We start from the raw sequence: 16,030 nt of genomic DNA, 5'->3' as shown, positions 1-16,030 counted from the left end.
AATTTATATTTTACTGCAATGAGGTAGTCCCATCACATACAGAAAGCAGAGTGGTGTAACTACTCTGCTTTCAGCCTCAAGTGAAACAAGTATCTTCTCTCATCTTGGAGAGTATGTACAGTATATGCCTTTAAGTGTTTTTTTTTTTGTTTTTTTTGCAACAAGCACTTCACATTGGGTCTGGAGTAAAACAAAGAATGGATGCCCCTTGTTAGGTGTGATTGAGGGTGTATGATGCAGCAGGTCTGTTTCTCCTCCAAAGGTTCTGGAAACCATAATAATATGCAGGGGACGACAAATGCTTTCCAACCAGGACTTTTCAAAAACAAGTAGCCAAATTGGCACCAAAGTGTGTCACTAAACACCAGAAAGATTTCTGTAAAACGGTTTAAAAATACTGACTCAAAGGCCACGTCTTTTCATCCTAGGATCATATTCAGTGTCAGCATTTTACTGTGCCTCTAAACATTTCCCTGTCAAAAATCATCGTAGAACAAAAAGGAAAACAGGCTATTTTAAATTAGAAGCCTTCAAAGCCATGCAGACCGAAAAGAATTCAGATTCAGACATTTGAAATAAAAAAAATAAAAAAATAAAAACCTCTGATGCTGTTATTGCACTCAGTGCTGCATAATAGAAAAAACATATGCTTTAATAGATGTGGAAACTTATGGGTGAAAAGAGTGTGATTGGTGACACTCTGCTCCTGAGATGGATGCTGGCACCACATCAGTCTCGCCACCAGTCCACATGTCATCTGTTAAATATGAAGCCTCGCTTCCAGCTGGGTGCAAATGGCAACAAAATGTTCTAAATGTAAAACCATCTGGGCATGAAACTTTGCGGTTTTTTCTCTGGTTTAGGCACTGTTTTGTTCCCTTATAGAGCACCAGAGATATTGAGTCAAGAATGAGGAGTGAAACCAGACTGAAGCTGTTCACAGTGGATCCAGACACACAGGTAAGGTTCGGCGTGGTTTCACAATAAAACTCACATGTGATAAAATATAATTTCAAGATAAAGGATCAAACTTGCCAATGTGCTGTCTGCAGAGACTGGACTTCTCAGGAATAGAGCCGGATGTCAAGCAGTTCGAGGAGAAGTTTGGCAAGCGACTTCTGGTCAACTGCAACGATCTCTCATTCAACCTGCAAAGCTGCGTGGCGGAGAATGAGGAGGGGCCGACGACAAATGTAATGCTTTAGAGTTCAGAACTACCTCTAAGTTATGAATTAAATGGTTTGTCAGAGCAACCTGATGGGCTCTCAGTGCTGTCAAGATAGCAACCAGGCTGTTGGCTCAGGAATTTATAATGAAATCCTGCTGTCCCTCCTGGAATCTACTGTCCACTGAAGTCTTAACATCTTCTCTCTCCACAAACATAGAGGAGGAACTTTGATTTTTTGTTGATGTTAACATAAAGCTTTCCATCTACCCACAAACAAAGGAATAACCAAAACCTACCGCATGGAATATGTAGCATTTACTCTCTAATTGTTCATAATGGCTCAGTGAAAATCATGTCCATGTTAAACTATGCCTTTAATACAATATAGACCAAGGAACAAAGCAGACCAGTTGTGGATAAAGTTGCGGTACAATCCATATCACCCTGAACACACAACCACCAGTCAATAACATGATAGTAGTGGCATGATGCTGTTGGGATCCAACTCAAATGCTCCTTTGTGTTTTGTCTGCCACACGAATCCCAAAGTACATCATAATTCAAGGTTGTTACATGAGAAAGTGAGCAAAAAATAAAAAATGAAAAATGAAAGAGGTATGAATATATTTTTTAAGATCAAGGAAACGTGTCACTGTTTTATGGCATCTTGTGTGACGTTGCCTGGTTTAATCTTCAAAAACAGTTCAGGTTTACAGGACAGTGAGATCTCAGGGAACGTCATCATCACCTCGGACTGTTGCCTTTCGCAGGTGGAGCCTTTCTATGTCACTCTGTCGCTGTTCGACATCCAGAACGGCAGGAAGATCTCCTCTGACTTCCAAGTTGACTTAAACCACCAGTCTGTCAGGGGAATGGTTCCCAGCAACACCGGCCAGTATGTGAACGGAGGAGGTGAAGCCCGATCCGAGGGGCAGCGGTTTATCCACGGCGTGCCAGAAGCAGCTTTGCTGTACCCCAAACAGGTAGAGAGGAAGTTAAATCGCGGCTGCTAAAATTGGCATGACCAAACGTGTCTGACTTTTCTGCTTGTGCTGACAGGGAGTGTTTTCAGTGACATGCCCTCATCCAGACATCTTCCTGGTGGCTCGCATCGATAAGGTGCTTCAGGGGGGAATCAACCACTGTGCCGAGCCATACATGAAGAGTTCAGACTCCACCAAGGTAACGGCGAGTTATCCACAGTCTCCCTATGAGGAATCACGTTCCCCTAAACTCAGCAGGGTATCGTGCTGAGTTTAGCATGTTTACATCTTTTTCCATCAATAATCGTTCCTGTTTGTCAGAATTTATATTAGCTGTTCAAAATTAGAGCATGCAAGAAAGTTTAGGTAGTTTTATTTCAGACTATTCACCATCTGAAATTTGTTTCCGATTTGCCTGTGTTAGGTTAGGCAGCACGCCGAGTTCTGTCTCAGTACTTTAAGTGCAATGGTGTCCACTCCACATGTGTTTAACATCTTAGTCAAGTGTCTCCATTTTCCACTAGATGGCACAGAAGGTCCTGAAAAATGCTAAGCTGGCGTGTAGTCGATTGGGTCAGTACAGGATGCCCTTCGCCTGGGCAGCAAGGTACTCTATTCTCTCTAATAAATGTTTCAACATCGCTACTTATTTTTCAGATTTCAACCCTTTTCAAGGATGGGTTTTAGTTCACATCACAAAAGTATCCAACAGTATTTCCTGATTTTAGGATGTTTTTTTTTTTGTTTGTTTCTCAGACCCTTGTTCAAAGATGCATCTGGGACACTTGACAAAAGTGCCCGCTTCTCAGCTCTGTACAGACAGGACAGCAACAAACTGTCCAATGACGACATGCTCAAGTTGCTGGCGGATTTCAGAAAGTGAGCAAAGTTTCTCTGAGCGTGTTCTGCTATTAGAGCCTCTAAGTAATCACACAGATGTGCTGGGTGGAAAGTATCTGGCCCTGCAAAAATATTGCTTTGTCTTAGGAAAATCTCACCTCTGTTAACGCACTCAGACGTCCTTTCTAGATGACCTGTCTGCTTCCTATTTAGTCTAACGAATCCTCAACTCAAGCTTATTTTCCTTTTCACAGACCAGAGAAGATGGCCAAGCTGCCTGTAATCCTTGGAAACCTTGACGTTACCATCGACAGTGTTGCCCCTGACTTAACGAGTAAGTCCTTTGGGGTTTAGCAGAAGAGATGAAAGTTCCTTTTCGTCAGAACATAACAGCTCTCATTGTCTGCTGGCTGTTTATCAGCTCTTGTCTCTCCTGCTTCTCCATCTAGATTGCGTTACCTCATCCTACATTCCTGCGAAGCAGTTTGATGTCAGCGAGAGGAGCAGTGTGTTTTTCGAAGTGGAGGAGTTTGTGCCGTTCATCGCCAAATGTTCTCAGCCTTTCACCATCTACAACAATCACCTCTACGTCTACCCAAAGCACTTGAAATATGACAGCCAGAAGTCATTTGCAAAGGTAGCACCATCGCATTGCTTCTTTGTGGGTTTATTTATGCAGCTGTGGGAAGCGAAGCTGAAGGGTTGGAAGATTTTTAAGGTGGTGTCAGAGTTGCTGTTCCATCCAAGCTGCTTTTAACCGGGCCACTTTTGCTTTCTGTGTCTTTAATCAGGCTAGAAACATAGCTGTCTGCATTGAGTTCAGGGACTCAGACGACGAAGAAGCTGTTTCACTTAAGGTAAATATTCTCAAGAGGTGGAAAGGGAATCTCCTTAGGACTGTTTTTGCAATTCACAGAACTTAAATCACTTTTCTTCCTTTCTCAGTGCATCTATGGGCGACCTGGAGGACCCTTGTTTACCAAAAATGCCTTTACCTCAGTGTTACATCACCAGCACAACCCCGAGTTCTATGATGAAGTAATAAAACTTACGACTAGCCCATCAAATATATCGTTAAATGGAAGTAAAACCCGGCACTAACACTTTCACTTGTGCTCTTATGGATTAGTTTAAGATCGAGTTGCCAACACAGCTCCACGAGAAACATCATTTGCTGTTTACCTTCTACCATGTGAGCTGTGACAGCAACAGCAAGGCCAGCACCAAGAAGAGAGACGTGGTTGAAACTCAAGGTAGTGCTCAATCCCTAACTTCTACATGCAAAAGGCAATTCCTGTTTAATGCTGTCACCCCGTAATGTACACACGCCTCTAAGACATGCCTTCTGGAAGCCGTGCTTCATCTGCAGTTTCCATTTCCTTCTTTGTAATTAGTCGCGTCACCATTAAAGCCATATATAAATAGTTTATCAAGCCTGCTTCAGATCTTGGCATACATTATTTTTATGGTTGTTAAGGAAGAACCATAATTATATGACGTGTATTACAATGGCTTGCAGATGTATGCATACTCCTTGAAGTTTTTCATGTTTTTCAACAAGTGGTTTTGGACAAAATGTGGGAAAAAAAACAAAAAACAAATAGTACAAATACATTTGCACATAACCGTTCATAGTTTGTTATTCGCAAACATAATTTAAAGAGAAAAAGTCTGACAGTATGACCCTTGGTTCTACTCATAAAACTCAGGCCTACAGTTTAGGGGAGATGGGGCGAAAAAGGATTCAGTCTTTAAGCCAGTCTGCGTTACTGTTGTTACTGGCAAACACTGGAAAGCTCATGTTGTTTTCCTCTATATCTGCTCACAGTGGGATACGCCTGGCTCCCTTTGCTGAAGGACGGCCGGGTGATAATGAATGAACATCACATCCCTGTTGCTGCTAACCTTCCTGCTGGATACCTCAGCTGTCAAGAGGGCGCCAGCAAGGTAGAGCTTTCCTCTCGGTCTTCAGCAATGCTACCTGTCTCTCTCACACACACACACATTTCTGTATCCTTGTTAATTTTTAAAGCTATTAAAGTTCTTAAGTATTTACGTCATGTCATTGTTTCTACATTGACACTAATAAAACATGAGTTGTCATTTTGCTCATCTTTACAGCATTTGAGTCCTGAGGTCAAATGGGTTGACGGAGGAAAACACTTGTTTAAAGTGTCCACACACCTAGTGTCCACTGTGTACACTCAGGTTTGTCATAAAACAACCCTTAAGAAGTAAAACTGATTATTTGTCAATTTCATGTCGTAGTTGTTTTTCTTTACAGTATTGAAGCTATTTGCAATAAATTTGTTGTGTTTGTTTGTCGTTTTGTGCATTTCAGGATCAACATTTGCACAACTTTTTTCACCACTGTCAGAGTGTTGCATCAGCAGCTCAAGGACCTGGAGGAGAACTGGTCAAATACCTGAAGGTACTCACTGTCCAAAATTAACATTTTCTTACTCAAGGTGATGCAAGATGTTGTTGATAGAAAAACTTCTGTTTTGTTTTTCCAAATTACAGCGCCAAGTGAGGTCATCAGCACATAAAAATATAGTTTGGTGCAGTTATAGATACTGTTTAACCATGCAGTAACACTGCATTAGACACTGGTGTAGCAAAGTAACCCACTTGATAAAGGGTGTAGCTGTAATTTCCTTAAAGGCCTCATAGGGATTCAGACATTTGGGAAGCAAAGCACAAAACGTGTTATTGAGGTGTTGCTACTATGTGCTTCAGCTGAATGTGATCAAGATTAAATTTTTCAACAAAAATGTGGTTCTAGTTTGAGTAAGGCGTGAATTTGTGTAAAAACACCTCATAGGTATTTAAGTACAATGTAGGATCTATGATTCTGTGGGCTGGTGTGTCTTTAAGAGATTTTAAGGACTTTTCTAGGGTGCATGGCATTTGAGACATTACAGAAAAAGAGCATTTTACACTTAAATCTAATGGACTATAACAACAAACCAAATATTGGTTGACACTGAGTCCACAACAAAGGACTCACTAAAAATTAAAAAAATATATATTCCTTTAGAAGATGATTTTATCCTGAGAAACTTCTAAGTTTGGTACAGTTTAAGTTTGGTCTTGGAAGAAACGGAGCAATGCGCAAAAAGCTAGACATATCTAAATGACAGATTTGCACATAAAATGTGACTAAATACATGCCCTGTCCTTTCTGGATGTAGAAAGGATGAAGTGTAATTAGATTAAATTTTCTGCAAAACAAAAAAGGCTTAGCTGTCAATACAGAATTTGTTTACTTTTATAATTTCCCCCACAGAATAATTTTGAAATCTGTCCTCCACTGATTTGCATTGCTCTTCTCTATTTTCTTTACGGTGTAAAGATCTTGGTCTTTGCTCTTTCCATCAGTTAGTATCAGTTCATGGAAACCTTAGCTTACTGTTCCCCTGCTGAACATTGACACAGAAAACAGCATCTGCTGCAGTGCATACCTTCATTTTAAATGTAAACCCAGCTATGAACATGAACAATAGCCAGAGGTCCAAACCGCAGGTCAGCTGTGGTTGATGACAGTTCTCCAGAAAACGTGGCAGGCTTGTGTTAGCTTCCTGAAGGAAGGGACAGATGCGTCGGCATCTAACCTTTCATTTTCAGAAACTGGAGCAAAAGTGGGCATTAACAGAGTTTTCATCTGTTTGAAAACTCTGTTTGTTATTGATAAACCCCAGAATCAGAGGTGCGGCGATGATGATTTTGTAGCTAACTTGAATCAGGAGCATAACCAACACCAGACCATTTTAAAACTGAAAAATGTGGGGATGGTGTTTTAAATTATATGTGGCATCTTATACTGACAAATTATGCTTTGTGACCCAATGCTGTGTGTATTTAACTTTTCACCAATCCCAAAATTATCTAAAGCTTTACTCTGTAACCCTTCAGAAGTTGAAAGTTTACAAAATGTAAACCTGTGCTGTAGTAAGTTCAGCAAATATATTCACATCCTTCACCTTTTACCCACAGAGTTTGCATGCCATGGAGAGTCACGTGATGATCAAGTTCTTGCCAACTATCCTGAATCAGCTGTTTCGAGTGCTGACCAGTGCCACACAGGAGGACGTAGCAGTAAATGTTACAAGGCAAGAGTTTTCCACGTATTTTATTCAAATTCAATGAATTTTATTGATTGCTGATATCCCTTCAGAGAGGGATTCTACAATGATTTTTATACAAGTTATTGTTGAAAAATAAAATCTTATCACACATGCTGCCTTCTGCCTCTTTGTCTGTTAGGGTCATGATTCACATTGTAGCTCAGTGCCACGAGGAAGGCTTGGAACACTACCTTCGCTCTTATGTGAAGGTAAAGCCCGAGAGATCTCAATAAAACTGGATTTTATTTGAACACTGCAGAACTGACCGTTTGCCTGTGAATGTGTCTGATCCAGTTCGTATTCAGGACTGAGTCGTACACTTCCTCCACGACCCGAACAGTACATGAGGAGTTGGCGAAAGCCATGACTGTAATCCTGAAGCCTTCCACTGACTTCCTGACGAGTAACAAGCTGCTCAAGGTGGACCACCGAAACATATGTGCTTTGGGAAGTAAAAGAGTTAAAAAGTTTGTAATGTTCCATGGTTTGTCTGACTGTTTGTCTGTCTTGCAGTATTCATGGTATTTCTTTGAAGCCTTAGTCAAGTCCATGGCTCAGTACTTGATTGAAAGCTGCAAAGTGAGGGTGAGTTTAACTCAGAGGTATCTGCTGATGTTTCCTTGGCTTTAGTCAAAGTTAGCAGTAATCAGAGCTTTTATACAGCTTCGGCACTACAGTTCTACTACTTCCATAATGAAAAAAGACACAACATGTATGATTAAATAGTGCAGTCAGAGGAGCATTTTTAGACAGAAAACCTGCAGTTGTATCAGTAAAGGCACAATACAACCTCTAATTCATCTGCAAGACAAAGTGTTGAAGATTACAAATGAATTTGGGAATTAAAATATTGGTTTAATGGGCATTAAACCAGTCTGATTTTCTTGGTCTTGTGACAACTAACTTTTCGAATCTACTTTGTCGGTTTTACACTTTCTTCGTCATGAGAAAAGAAATAAAGCTGACTACTATTAATTTTCCAATCTGGATGCGTGCTTTATTTTATTTTATTTTACAATTTGTGCTCTTCAGCTGTCAAGGAATCAGCGGTTCTCTGCTTCTTTTCATCACACTGTGGAAACTTTGGTCAACATGATGATGCCACACATCACTCAGAAGTACAAAGACAACCTGGATGCTGCTCGCAATGCCAACCACAGCCTAGCTGTCTTCATAAAGGTGCACTTAAGACAATAAAGATTTACTTTGACTGGTGTGGCTTCTCTGTCTCCTGTGCATCTGAATAATTACACAATTTATTTGATTTGTTCTGCAGCGCTGCTTCAACCTGATGGACCGAGGCTTTGTGTTTAAGCAGATCAACAACTACATCAACGGCTTCATGCCTGGAGATCCAAAGGTACTTTGTTGCAAATCACATCTTTAGTAGAAATAAACTGCAGTCCAAGATCTCTCAGGACTCTGGTTAGTTGTAATTGCATTAAGTGCAGTTTTTTTGGTCTTTGTCTCTTTCTTAATGCAGACGCTGTTTGAGTTCAAGTTTGAGTTCTTGCGCGTTGTGTGCAATCATGAACACTATGTTCCCTTAAACCTGCCAATGCCATTTGGAAAAGGGAGGATACTGAGGTTTCAAGGTGAGAACGTTTCAGGTGCTGTACCTGGCAAATGTATGCTTACCACTGCAAGTTTTCCACATTTTCTGTATGGTCAGGACTGTAACAAGTTAATATCGATTAATTATTCATGCAGATTTTAATGGTTCAAAATTGTTTACACAATTAATTGGTTTTTTTTGTTTTTGTTTTTGTTTTTTTTTTGTTTTTACAAACTAAAGTTCCGGCTGGAAAATCCTGATAAAATACATGTAACTTTGTTGGGTGTGGGAAAAAGTTTAAGGATTTTAAATATTTCTGAGAGGCGATTAAAAAGCTTTTGCGCTATAAATAACAACTAGAAACTGTTTTGAAATAGACCCATCAGCATTTCTTGCAGGTATTTATTTTCGTTTGCCTCAATTATTTGTATTGTCCTCAGATGATACAGAGGAGTCTGATGATACTCCAGTAGGTAGGTGGTTGGAGTCCTCCATGCATGTTGTCTCCAAATAAAGCAGATTTAAATGTGATCATTCATCAGTGAAGACGATGTGGCTATAAAAGAGATTCAAGAGCCATTTTTTCTGTAGCTGCTGAAATTTCTGATGTCTTTTTAAGACTTGCACAAATAAAATGCAGGTTTTAAAAACGTTAAGGCTTCTCTCATCTGCAGTGTTGTTTGAGTGCATATGTGGATAAGCTGGGTTCTGTTCGGTCTTTAGTTTGAATCGTGTCTTTCCACACTCTTGACATGAAACACAGGGCGAAATCAGTCAAACCTGAACATGCAAGCTTGTCTCTCTGTCTGCTTCTGTTTCATGATGATCAGTTGTTTTCCAGGATGGTCTGTAGTTTTACGGCTCTAATCAAATTTACATTGAATCAGATGTTCACTCTCGCTGTCTGGGATTGATTGTGGCTTCATGTCCTTCTGTAAGCTTAGTTTCCTGCTCGCTCCAGGCTGTAACACAGCCGTCATCAACCTCTCTCTGCCCCACAGATCTGCAGATGGATTACTCTCTGACAGAGGACTTCTGTAGGAACCACTTCCTGGTCGGGCTTCTGCTCAGGGAGGTCAGTGCTGCTCTGCAGGAGTTCAGGGAGATTCGGCAGATAGCCATCCAGGTCCTGAAGAGCCTCATGATTAAACACACATTTGATGACCGCTACTCATCCAAGGTATGACGTACGATTTCAGAATGCTTATCCGACTCTTAAATTTTCACTTGTATGCGCAATGATCGTGTTAAATATTATGTTTTGTTTTGTTTTGTTTTTAGAGCCAGCAGGCCAGATTGGCCACCTTGTACTTCCCCTTGTTTGGTCTGCTTCAGGAGAACGTCAACAGGCTTAATGTAAAGGAAGTCTCCCCATTCCCTGTCAACCACTCCAACAATGTAAGAGAGCCACCTAGTGGCGTCTTTTGAGTATTGATTTCCATCCATTCAAAACATAACCGTAACAAACGTAAAGTAATGCAAACATTAAATTAAAACAGCTCTGCGTTATAAACGTCATCATAAATGGGTCAGAAAGAGAAGAAGTGCACTAATTACAGTAAAAAAAAAAAGGAAACAAAGTGAAAGTGAAGAGATAAAGGTCCCACATCAGCTTTGGTGATTAGTTCTTGAATTTCAATTAATTTTGGTTGATTTATGTATTGCCAGTGCACAACAAATGCTGTCTCAAGTCACTTAAAATATATAAAAAGTTACATTTTACCGACCTTATTGATAAATTCCAAGTCAATTGCAGACAGTATATTTTTTGTTTTTTTTGTTTTTATGTTTGTCACACTTGGTTTTAGATAATGCAAAAAAGCAACATTGAATATATATATATTTATATATAACCTTAATAAAACCAAAAAGCTTTCTTCAGAACAGATACATTTTATTGATTGTTTTTTTTCTCTTATTTTTGTCTTTTTTTACTCAGAACGGACGAGACGATTCGCTCCTGTCTAATGCCTTGATGACACCTCCTAGGTCCAGCACATTTCTGGACACCAGTTTGCACAAAGATGTTTTTGGAGCTATCTCGGGCACAAGTAAGTTAAGAAAACAAAGAAAAGAACACAAAAAGAAACATTATTTAGTCGATTCAGGGTTCCTACCCAGCTTAAAAGTATCTAGAATTTACTTTTATTGCTTCCAGGTTTTGAATTGCCATAAAAAATGTTTTATTTTGTTGATAATTTTTCTCTTTAAATTTCATAAATGTCTTGTAACAGTAAATAAGTATGTTGCGTTTTTTTTTATTATTTTATTCAAATGATATTCTTTCTTTGTTGTTATCATATTATGTAAGGAGTTAATATTGTACATAGTAGTAATGACTGAATTGTCATTTAAAAAGGAACTATTTTACTCCCTTTTTTAGACTGATAAGGGAGCCATCATCTTAGCATAAATTTAAAGCAATTTTAAATTCAAATTCAGTTGAAATATAGGAACAAATGTTTACAAACTTTGCTTTATAGAGTCTGTTCACAAAATGTTAGTTCTTACTCCAAGTATTACTGATATTTTAAACCAGAAGCCATAAAAAGAACTGTTCCATATCAAATTCAGGATCTCGTTTCAGCCTTATGATTTCTCCAAGTTTTTCAGACCCAAACTTAATGAGAACAAATTGCTATTAAAGAAGTTGAAAGTTAATAATCCTGTAAACAAACAATTGCTAAAACTCCTGGGGAAAGTAGGATTATTGAGCTTATGTAGAATTTTTAAGATAAATTAGATAATGTGCAGGAACTTTAAATGATTCCTGATAACAGCAAATGCTTGTTTTTGATTCCCCCCCCCCTTTCAGCTTCCCCTCATGCAGTCTCCACCCCTAACGTGAACTCTATGCGCCACACCGACTCTCGTGGCTCCCTCATCAGCACAGAATCAGTCAACAGCCTCCATGAGAGGAACCATGACAAAACCAATTCTCTTGACAAGGTATTCTTCTTAATTAAATCTTTTTAAGGGATCCAGCATTTACTGCATTGCACTTCGCTGAAGTTTCACATACTTCCCAGGTTTAAATAAAAAAATAAAAAAGAAAACTGACAAAGTGTTTGTTAACTCTACCCTCAACATCCTGCCTTCGCTGTTCGATCCGCCACAGCAAATGGAGAAGTTTGTGTGGAGACATTGTGTCTGCCTGCTTCCCTTTGTGGAAACTGAGGACATAGTGTGTTCTGTTCACACCAAGCGAGCCACCGTAGACCTCGCCCTGCTCACCGTCCCCTGCATCCCAGAAATCCACCTGCAGCCCATCCCATCTCTTCAAGTATAATTCTTCTTCACACCTCCAAGGAGTGTCCCATCTGGGAATGTGTCTCGAATGTCCTACTTCCCTTAAGCTGTAGCTGTTTCTTTGCCAGAGGATTTTCTGACTTTCATGTTTGTTGTTGTGGTGGAAAGTAGGTCTGTTGCATCAAAAAGTTTGTTTTATTGCCCTTTTTCCTTTTCCCTAGTTTCCTTCAGAGCTTTAAAGCCTGAAATTAAAATTTTCCAGATCTGTAAACGTGTTAGGAGAAAAACTGGGCATGCAGTTTTCAGATCTTATTCATTCCTCAAATTTCTAAAAACAAAAATGCAGTGATGCTTTTATTATCATCAATTAATATTGATTTCTGACATATTTACAGACTGGAATTAATATAAGCAGTTTGAAGTGGCCCAGCAAATGACCCTGTGGTTTTTTTTTTTTTCTTTTATGGTTTCGGGAACTGACTGGCCGATTTGACACCCACATTGCTTTGCCTTCGTCTGACTGTAACATCGACCTCGCTCTTCTCGAGTGACTAGTTAAGACTGCAGGAAGCTGCTCCAGTTGCATCATGCTGTCCATGAAGTCACCCACCTCCAGTTTTAGTCTAGACTGAATGCTGGCAAAAGGACATGTGTGGCATTATTTCCCAACCATGTCTGTGGTAGAGCTGTTTTTAACCGCTATGGTTAAGTTTTCTGTCTGCTCTCTACCTCGTCTGGGAGTATGGTGTTTGCTTAAAGCCACAATTTCCAGTAAAAACATGAACTATCTTTGCCAATGATACTGTTTCTCCAAGTTAACAGCTTTCCCCCTGGCAGTGAGAGCATATGCCCTAATTTCACCATAACCGTTTAGTAAAAGAGATAGAAACAAATTTTTTCATGTCTAACCCAACATGTGTTGACATCGAATGCTGGGACTGACTTTATGAGTGCAAAAAATGGTTGTGGTAAGACAAAAGTTTACATGGAAACTGAATTAGTCTGAGAGACGTAGAGGCTGAAATTCAGTGCAGTTTAAGTGGTGATGTGTTGATGACCCAAAACTGCCCCAGCCTCACTCTCCCAACCTGCTTTGCTGTCTGAACTGCATCTTTATCAGATTCAGACCACAACAAACAGACTTTAATACATTTTATTTTATTTGTAGGTGCCTTTCTGGACACCCAAGGTCACCTTGACATAAAAACAAGCAAATTATAAAATACATACCGGTAATAAAAAACATAAAAACACAAACAAGATTTATAAGACAGTACAAAGATAATTAAAGGTTGTATGCTAGTTTAAACAAATGGGTTTTGAGTTTGGACTTAAAATATTGCAAAGACTCGATGTTCCCCTCACTCCCACCTGAGGAAGATCAGGTGGGAGTGAGTTTCAGAGTTTGGGACCAGAGCGGCTGAATGCTGTGCTCCCCATAGTGACAAGACAAGCAGGGGGGACGGTGAGATGGACAGAAGAGGAGGATCTGAGGGAACGGGTGGGTGTGACAATGTGAAGGAGGTCCGAGAGATATGAAGGTGTGAGGTTGTGAACTACTTTAAAAGTTAGAAGAAGTATTTTATAGTTGRTGYGATATGTGATTGGAAGCCAATGGAGCTGYTGTAAAATAGGTGTGATRTGATGAATTAAAGGGGTCTGTGTAATGATACGAGCAGCTGAATTTTGAACCAATTGTAATTTATGCAGAGTTTTCTGTGGCAGACCAAAAAGTAGAGAATTACAATAGTCTAAACGAGATGTGACCAAACTGTGGACTAGAACAGCAGTGGAGTGCGGAGTGAGAGAAGAACGGAGACGGTGAATATTTCGGAGATGAAAATAAGCTGACCGAGTGATATTATTGACATGGGAGGCAAAAGAGAGGCTGCTTTCGAGGATGACACCCAGACTCTTAACCTGAGGGGAGGGAAAAATGGAGGAGTTATCAACTGAAATGGAGAAATTATCAAGTTTACTTAGTAATGAATTAGTACCAATTAAGAGAAGTTCGGTTTTACTGGAATTTAATTTGAGGAAGTTAAGAGTAAACCATTGTTTTATTTCAAGAAGACAGTCAGTGAGGGAGGAAAAAGGAAGTGCGTCTTTAGTGCGTCTTGCTAAACTTGCCAAGCCTGATGCATACTATGTACGCCCAAAGCCCAAGAAATCTGTTAACCATTACTGGGCCAGAAATTTCTCCAAATGTTCTTGATACCAAAAATAAAAAAATGCATTTTCATGTTTTTTCCTAACAAATGAACATTTCCTGTGTCTCATTCTGGATAAAAGAAAAAATATCCATTTAAAGTTTGATCAGTCAAGATGAATTATTTTGATCTATAGATTGATTACATTGAATCTATATCAAACACTGATATAGATTAAGTGGCTATCTTATATATATAAGATAGCAGCTCAAGCAGTAGCCAGCTTCTATGGACAGTTATATTTGCACTGTACTATACAGGCGGTGGGCACATTGTTTTACTTGACATGGTAGAAGATAAGCCATATTTGTGACACAAATGGCAGATGTACTTTTTTTTTTTAGGTTTGCACCACCCCATGACACTTGTGCCACCTGGGGCAAAGAGCAATTTCTCTCATGTGAAAAGCCATTACTGCATAATTGTCTGGTTTGGCTTGTCTTGATATATTTAAAAAGATAAATTAGAACATCTGTGAAAAAGAATATTTATTATTTGTCTGTCACCACTTAAACACTCCTTGTTTTCTTGTCTCAGAACCAACCTGGCTCGACCCTGGGAAGCACCTTGATACGATGTGATAAACTGGACCAGGCAGAGATCAAAAGCCTCCTCATGTGTTTCTTACATGTGCTTAAAAGCATGTCTGAAGGTAAAACGAGAAGCCCTACTCTGCGTTTCAAATACACGAACACACAAGCTGTCGCAACAGTTTCAATATTTTCTTTCCCTCCAGATGCTCTGTTCACATACTGGAACAAGGCTTCATCTGCTGAACTGATGGACTTCTTTATCTTAATTGAGTGAGAGAGGCCTGTCTTGACTGTTAAAACACATTGGAGTTGTAAGTGCTTATAAAATGTGTGATGGTTGATTTTTCTCTTCCTTTCTTCAGAGTGTGCCTCCATCAGTTCAGGTACATGGGGAAAAGATACATTGCAAGGTAATGTTGCAAAGTGTTCTTGCTTTTTGGTACCTCATTATTATGAAAGAGAAAAGTGTTAGTTTGTTTCTTTACAAATAACGTGGAGTAGCAGACACTCATCACTGGTATACATTTTTAAATGATTTGGAGCTTGCGCTTAAACAGCTTCACTCATACTGAAGATTGAGAAGTAGGCATCGAAGTTTAAATTCATTGTGAATTCTGTGCTCACACAAAGCATTTATATAAATATCCCTAAATGTTTTAAAAAAGCATCACAGGTCCTGGCATAATTCTGGCTGGATATTTGATCACTCTTCTGATCAAAACGGTCCAACGCATTGATAGCATAGATCAGAAACAGGGCTGTGATTTTGTGTTTCTGCAGTCAACAACCCACAAACAAATGCTGTTCTAAAAAAATAAAAAAAAAAACATACCAATTATTATATCAATAAACTAGTTGAATAACTTTACCTTATTGTTGGACAGATTTCTCTTAACCGATCTTCTCATGAAAACAATATAAGAAAAAAAATGGTCAAAATTGCAATCTTAATGGTGCAATTATTTTTGGTGCTTTTTGTAAATATCAATTAGATTTTATCTTAGTTACAATAAAATTAAGATTCCCATCATGATGCAAGATGTTCATGCTATAGAAAATAAATAGAAATAATTCCAGTCTGGAAAAAATATCTCAAACAAACCAAGGAAAGTTCCAAATTAACATGAGATTTATGCCTATGATGAGTGGATGTACACTTCTGTATCACTGATTATCCAGGTTCAAGTCTGAAGTAAAATACTATGTTTGTAAAGTATAAGTACTTGCAGGATTCAGATATATAGGAACACCCTTTCATTCTCTTCTCTTCATATTTGGGTGTTTTGGCCTCCATTCTCAGAGGCCTTCACTCTCTCTAACCTGCCATCACTGTTTCTATCTCTATTCACTCAAACGCTGACAAGT

General features: G+C 39.1%; 1 protein-coding gene across 13 annotated transcripts in view; it reads left to right on the top strand.

Moving 5' to 3' along the window:
- The window catches only part of zmp:0000001200 (dedicator of cytokinesis protein 9), a 79,011-nt gene that overhangs the window by 49,431 nt on the left and 13,550 nt on the right, over window positions 1–16,030 (top strand). For 7 of the 13 annotated variants that reach the window (XM_008398559.2, XM_008398543.2, XM_008398534.2 and 4 more), the window contains exons 10-38: window positions 886–960; window positions 1,053–1,193; window positions 1,939–2,151; window positions 2,228–2,350; window positions 2,676–2,758; window positions 2,908–3,030; window positions 3,246–3,325; window positions 3,441–3,628; window positions 3,783–3,848; window positions 3,937–4,029; window positions 4,121–4,244; window positions 4,820–4,938; window positions 5,113–5,199; window positions 5,333–5,422; window positions 6,988–7,103; window positions 7,258–7,327; window positions 7,413–7,538; window positions 7,632–7,703; window positions 8,151–8,297; window positions 8,395–8,478; window positions 8,602–8,713; window positions 9,114–9,146; window positions 9,675–9,853; window positions 9,955–10,071; window positions 10,613–10,724; window positions 11,489–11,622; window positions 14,670–14,784; window positions 14,869–14,935; window positions 15,028–15,075. In XM_008398559.2, the coding sequence (XP_008396781.1) occupies window positions 886–960; window positions 1,053–1,193; window positions 1,939–2,151; window positions 2,228–2,350; window positions 2,676–2,758; window positions 2,908–3,030; window positions 3,246–3,325; window positions 3,441–3,628; window positions 3,783–3,848; window positions 3,937–4,029; window positions 4,121–4,244; window positions 4,820–4,938; window positions 5,113–5,199; window positions 5,333–5,422; window positions 6,988–7,103; window positions 7,258–7,327; window positions 7,413–7,538; window positions 7,632–7,703; window positions 8,151–8,297; window positions 8,395–8,478; window positions 8,602–8,713; window positions 9,114–9,146; window positions 9,675–9,853; window positions 9,955–10,071; window positions 10,613–10,724; window positions 11,489–11,622; window positions 14,670–14,784; window positions 14,869–14,935; window positions 15,028–15,075 (3,137 nt within the window). The remainder of the gene's footprint in view (window positions 1–885; window positions 961–1,052; window positions 1,194–1,938; window positions 2,152–2,227; window positions 2,351–2,675; window positions 2,759–2,907; window positions 3,031–3,245; window positions 3,326–3,440; window positions 3,629–3,782; window positions 3,849–3,936; window positions 4,030–4,120; window positions 4,245–4,819; window positions 4,939–5,112; window positions 5,200–5,332; window positions 5,423–6,987; window positions 7,104–7,257; window positions 7,328–7,412; window positions 7,539–7,631; window positions 7,704–8,150; window positions 8,298–8,394; window positions 8,479–8,601; window positions 8,714–9,113; window positions 9,147–9,674; window positions 9,854–9,954; window positions 10,072–10,612; window positions 10,725–11,488; window positions 11,623–14,669; window positions 14,785–14,868; window positions 14,936–15,027; window positions 15,076–16,030) is intronic. The other 6 variants (XM_008398586.2, XM_008398593.2, XM_008398581.2 and 3 more) reach the window with 1 other exon arrangement.

Source organism: Poecilia reticulata, linkage group LG2, assembly GCF_000633615.1.
Source record: "Poecilia reticulata strain Guanapo linkage group LG2, Guppy_female_1.0+MT, whole genome shotgun sequence".
NCBI classification, from domain to species: Eukaryota; Metazoa; Chordata; class Actinopteri; order Cyprinodontiformes; family Poeciliidae; genus Poecilia; species Poecilia reticulata.
Note: the sequence above shows the minus strand (reverse complement) of the source record. Positions and strands in the feature narration are given on the sequence as shown.